At 57.8% G+C, this 5684-nt stretch overlaps 1 protein-coding gene across 1 annotated transcript; it reads right to left on the bottom strand.

Moving 5' to 3' along the window:
- Nucleotides 1-221: 221 nt before the first annotated feature.
- LOC146437229 (brain-specific homeobox/POU domain protein 3) lies at nt 222-1977 on the bottom strand. Its single transcript, XM_085060855.1, has 2 exons — nt 1782-1977; nt 222-1237 (listed from the first exon to the last, which is right to left on the bottom strand). Exons 1-2 carry the CDS (start codon nt 1899-1901, stop codon nt 332-334), a joined length of 1026 nt encoding a protein of 341 aa, XP_084916981.1. The 5' UTR covers nt 1902-1977; the 3' UTR covers nt 222-331.
- Between the last annotated feature and the right edge of the window lie 3707 nt (nt 1978-5684).

Genomic DNA, 5684 nt, shown 5'->3' with positions numbered 1-5684 from the left:
CTCATTTTGTCTTTTTCCTTTTTCTCCGTCTTTTTTTTTTTCTCCAGTTTTATCTACAAAAGCAGTCTGTACCAGTCAGAACAGTGGGGCCACTTCGCCCAGGGGTGAGGAGCAGGCACCAAACTGTTCACTTTGCTTTGGGCGCATTTCCCTTTTTTTTAAGGTTTATTTTTCCTTTTTTTGTTTTGTTTTGTTTTTTCCAATTTTTTTTAACCCAAAAGAAAAAGCCAACAACCCCAAGCCCTCTTTGGGAAGGGCTGGGGGCAGGATGGTGGCAGGACAGTTGGGAGGGTAGCACCCCCCACACACTGTTGCCCCCCCAGCCCCTTCTTCAGTAGGTGGCAGAAAATTTCATCCTTTTCTGCTTCTGTCTCTGATTGCAAAACCAGACCCGCACCACGTTCTTCTTCAAGTCTAACTTCTCGGCGATGGCGGCGATTTTCTCGGAGGAGGGCCGGGGCTGAACGGCGAAATAGGCCTCGAGCGAGCGCTTCTCGGGGGCGGCGATGGAGGTGCGCTTGCGCTTCTTGTCGCCCCCCGTGTAGATCTCGGGTTTGGTCATTTTCTCCCTCTGCGCCCTCTCCGCCTCCTCCAGCCACGCTTCCAGGATGGGCTTGAGGGCCACCATGTTGTTGTGGGACAAGGTGAGGGACTCGAACCTGCAGATGGTGCTTTGGCTAAGGCAGCCCACCCCCGGGATCTTCAGGTTGGCCAACGCGGAGCCCACGTCCGCCTGGGTGACCCCCAGCTTGATCCTCCGCTGCTTGAAGCGCTCGGCGAAGGACTCGAGCTCCCGCGGGTCCGTCTCCGTCTCGGGGCCGGAGATGACGGCGTGGGAAGCCAGGCCGTGGGGGTGGGACATGTTCATAGGTTGGGAGTGGTGGGCCATGTGGTTGATGGCAGACATGTGGGAGTGAGGGTGCGAAGGCGTGGAGCCCACGTCGGGGCCGGGCACCCCTCCGAGAGGCAGGGCAGAGTTGAGGTGGTCCAGCAGCTCCCCGTCCAGGCCCTGCGAGGGCTGGTGGTGGTGGTGGTGAGGGTGGTGCGTGGTCAGCACGGACGGGTGGTGCAGGTGGACGGAGGACGAGGTAGGAGTGCAGGACACGCTGCTCATGGTGTGGTAGGTGGCATCCGGCTTGAAGGGGTGGGTTTTCTGCGACACGATATCCACGGCGGCCAGAGCCTCGGCCCCCCGCAGCAGCGTCTCGTCAAAGCCAGCAAAGATGTTCCCCTGGATCTGCACGGAGGGTCGGGGGGGAGAAAAGCGGGAGCGAAAACAAACCGAGAGAGCGGGAGAGGATTAAAGGGAAGCAGCGTGACCGGGATCCCGCTCTGCCCCACCGGCGCTGCCGGGGACAGGTGACGCGAACCGAGCGCCACCCGCACACCCCAAACAGAAGCATCAAGGTGCCAGACCCCGAGCGCTGTCCCTCCGAGTCGGGCACCCGCTCTGCCCTCCGGAGCGATCTCCCCAAAAGAGGAAGCAGCGGCAGAGAGGCCGGAGCCGTCGGGGGTCCCGCAGCCCCACTTTCTCCAGCGCTCGCACGGAGCGGGGCGGGACAGCTGAACCTTCCCGAGCGGGACAGACCCCGCTCCCCCCGGCCGCCACAGACCCCCTGCCCGGGGAACAGCCCCCCACCCGCCGGGCCCAGCGCCCCGGAGGACGGAGGAAAGGAGGGTCCCCGCAAACCCAAACGAGACCCAAACCCAAGCGGAAGCCAGAGTAAGTTGGCGAGGCTCGGCGGGTCCGGAACCTCCCGGAACCCATCCTGGGGGCTTACCTGGGGGGCGGGCAGGCAGGCTCTGCGGATGGCTTCGGAGCTGGTGTGCAGGTGGGGATACTTGGGCTCGTGCAGGATGGGGTGCATGCTGAACGCCTGCTTGCTGTTCATGGACATCATGGTGGGAGCGGAGCGGGGCCGGCCGGGGCACGGCAGGGCAGGGCAGGGCAGGGCAGGGTAGGGCGCTCCGGGCACCCGGCTCGGGGGCGCGGTATTGTCTGGCTCCGCCGCCCGGCATCAATGGCATTATAGCCCGGCCCCCCCGCCCACCGGGAGGGGCTGGGGAGGTCCCTCCCACCGTCCGCCCCCGGGCAGTGAGCTCACCCCCCCTCAAACCGGGGCTCACCCCCCTCGCCGCTGGTGCTACCCCCTCCCCAAATCGGGAGTTTTGGGGGAGGAAATTTTCAGCCCCAAACAACTGCCCCTGCTCCAGTTGTAATCCCCCCCCAAAACCAGAGCTCTCCCCCCTGCCCCTGGTATCCTCCAAAACCAGAGCTCCTCACCTGTCTGCGAACTGCTCCCCCGCCGGTTTTACCCCCCTACCCCAAACCGGGGCTCAGCCCCCCATCTCCGCCCCTCCCCGAGGTTCCCCCAGGTGCACCCCTCTCCCTGTCACCCCTCGTCGCGTCGGGTCGGGGGTACATCACCTCCTGTCCAGCCCTGGCCGCCGTGGCTCCGGGCTGGTTCCCCTGGGGGGATTTGGGGAGCAGAAGAGCCCAGAACCCGGGACTGAAGAGGAGCTGTTTCCCTGAAGGGAAGAACCTTGGGTTAAAAATCATAAAAACAACGAAATCAAGAGAAGTTTCACCAACTTTTTTTCCCCCATTTCCGTGAATCTCCCTGGCTCATTCCCCAAATCCTCCTGCGCAGTGTCCCACGGGCTCCATGTCTGTCTGGGCAGCCTCTCCATCCTTCCCTCTCCAGTTCATCGCTGCCTCTGCACTCACCCATTCATATGAATGCCCATGGCGTTTCCTTCCCTCTCTTCCTCCCTGCCACCAAGGCCAGCTCCTGCCACCACAAAAGTGGAGTTTGGTTGCACTGCTGGATCAGGAGGGGTTTTGCAGCCCCACAGATGCTCCCAAGAGAGCAGCATGACAGCCCCAGCAGCCCAGAGCAGGGGGACTGATACAGGAAAAACCCCAGTGCTTGGGGGTGATGGAGGACAGGAGGGTCCTGGGTTATGCTCAGAGCAAACATCTTCTCAAGGGAGCAGGGTGTGCTTCTCCAGCCCTGAAAACTCAGCCTTGGTAATGTCTCTGGTACATGGTGCAGGTGTTCCAGGAGTCATGGGGAGGATCTGTTTCCTGATCCCTTTTCCGCTCACTTTCTCTTCCAGAGACTGTTCATGGCATCCTCTGAGTCCCTTCTCCTGGGGATTGTGCCAGGTGTCTTGGGACATACAAGTGTCACAGGCAAAGGAAAATCCTGACCTGACCCCATGACCTGATCCCTGCCTTACCTGAGAGGCTAAACTGCCCCCCAAAAGTTCATAGGAATGGTCGGGTTGGGAGGTACCTTAAAGACCAGCCCGTTCCAACCCCTGTCATGGGCAGGGACAAAAGACCAGAGATGTTTCTTTGGTGTTGGACCTACCCAGGAAAAGGTCAGATCCAGTGACAGGAGACTGAAAGCCAAAATCCCCATGTCTGGTGCTGCCCAGACTCAGGCACAGCCACCAAATCCACCACGGAAGTGCCCTAAATCAGCCCTGTGCAACACTAGGCTCATGCAGAGGGATGGGGCAGAGTCGGCAGGGCTGAATCCCAACTCCAGAGAAATCTTCCTGGGGGAAAAACTGCATCAGCACCAAGGTGCTGCCAGGAAGCAGGTCCCTGGTGGTCCAAGACATGTGTCAGTGGCCACACCACAGCCCAGACAGCCCTTCCTGAATACTGAAACATCCTACTAGTGCCAGAGGCCACCAGGCCCTGCCAAGATGCTCCGACTCTCCGGAGGCAAGCGCAGGCAGGAGCTCGGAAGCCTCTTCCCTTCTCCCTGCTGCCAGCACAGCTCTGAGTCACGGTCTCCTCTCTGCTCCTGAAGAGATTGCAGGATCAGGTGATGGGCAGAGGAAAGTGACTGCTGGAAATCTTCACTGAGACTTCAGCAGAATTCCGTAGAAGGGGAATTGTCCCTTCTGGTGCTCTTGGGTGGGATCCCTCCCCTCCAGCTGAGGTTGTTAACTCTCTCATAGCTCCAGGAGCTTCTGTTGCAGGGTATTCCACAATTCCCTTTGCTGGGCTCTTCCTGGTGGCCCCTCTATCCTCCTTCTCCTCTTTCTCTGCATTTCAGCAGCTCAGAGAAGGTTGGACAGCTCAGAGCAGTTCAGCTCTGAACCCTGGATTTAACTCTCCCCAAGGAAGCAAACCTATGCCAAGCTGCATTTTGCTGCAAGGAAATGACTCCAGCCTCTGCCCCAGAACATGCCCAGGGGGCTGGGGACCCTGGGATGAGATCTCCACATGCTTCCCTTCTGACCATCACTCAGCAAATCCCCTGGAGCAGGGGAAATTCCAATGAGAGTCTCCTCCTGGAGGGCTCAGCAGCTGCTTTTCCACAGCCCCACGGAAGCTCAGGACCTGAATGAGCTCAGCCACAAGGACAGCACAGGACTGGTGCTCAGCATGTGCATGAAGCCACTTCTGATCCCATTTTCCATCCTTGATACCTGAAACAGAGGTTGGAGCAGGAGAGCAGATGTCCCAGGCCAGCCCAAATGCCCAGCCAGCCTTGGGTCTTGGATATTCATGCAGGAAAATTAGACTGGATGAAGCTAACAGCATTCCCTCTTTCCCAGTCCTCTGTGTATCAACAGAGTTTTCCAAACCACCAAGCCTTTGGGTCTTCCCCTGCCAGAGCCCTGAGCAACCTGCCCTGGACTTTATCCTGACAATGAACTTTTTGAGCAAGAGACACTCAGGGAGGATCCTTGAAGGTGCCTCAGGACCCCCTGGCACTGACACTAAAACACAGGGACACTTCAGGGCACCACGGGGACATCAAGAACCCCCTCCCAGCCCCATTCCATGGATGAACCCATCCTCCTGCCACCTCCAGCAAGGATTTGTGGGCTGCCTCTAGAGGGGCAGAGAGCAGTGCCCTCCATATCAAATCTCTTGATTGAGTCAGGAGTTACCCGACTCCTCCTGGATAGGGAAAACCAGGGAAAACCATCCCATCTTTCAGCCAGGGTATGCAAAAATGTGGAAGCACCAAACAAGGAGGAATTTCTACAGCAGTGACAATCACAGACATCTCAAACACTTCCACAGTTGTCACTTTAACCCTGGGCAGCTCTGAATCTTGGCATTTCCAGGGGAGAGGATGAACTTCCACAGGATCGACAGTGCTCCACTCTGGCTTTCTTGAGTAAGACAGAACAGCTCTGCAACTCCCCTTCTAGCCTTTCCATGTCTGTTCCAGCTTTTCTCCCTAATTGTTCCACAAATGGAATAGTCCAGACCCACCTCTCCTACCCATTCATATCAATGACCCCTGACGCAGGAAATGCTCCAATGGAACCAGAATTAAAAAGAAGAAAGGCAGGATCTTGCCTGATACAAAAACCCAAACAAAAACAGCTGTGACAGCAAAGACCCTCATGATCTGAAATTCTGGAAAACAAATTCCTTCCAGGGGCAGCCTGGATTCCAGGCTAAGAGCTGGCACCCCAACCTGGTCAATGGCTTTAGGGACCCTGAGATAAATCCCTGAACAGAAATGAAGAGACAGGAACATCCTCACATTCTGTAATGCTCAGATGCTGTGGTTACGTGCTGTGGAATGGCAAATGATCCAACAGGGCAGCAATATTGTGGGAATCATGACCCCTACAGCCAGTGCATAGAGGCTCTGGCTTGTCATTCCTCGTGGAAAAACAGTCCTGGACACACTCTCCAG

Source organism: Lichenostomus cassidix, chromosome 4A (assembly GCF_008360975.1).
Source record: "Lichenostomus cassidix isolate B80296 chromosome 4A, HeHo_3.0, whole genome shotgun sequence".
Classification (NCBI taxonomy): domain Eukaryota; kingdom Metazoa; phylum Chordata; class Aves; order Passeriformes; family Meliphagidae; genus Lichenostomus; species Lichenostomus cassidix.
Note: the sequence above shows the minus strand (reverse complement) of the source record. Positions and strands in the feature narration are given on the sequence as shown.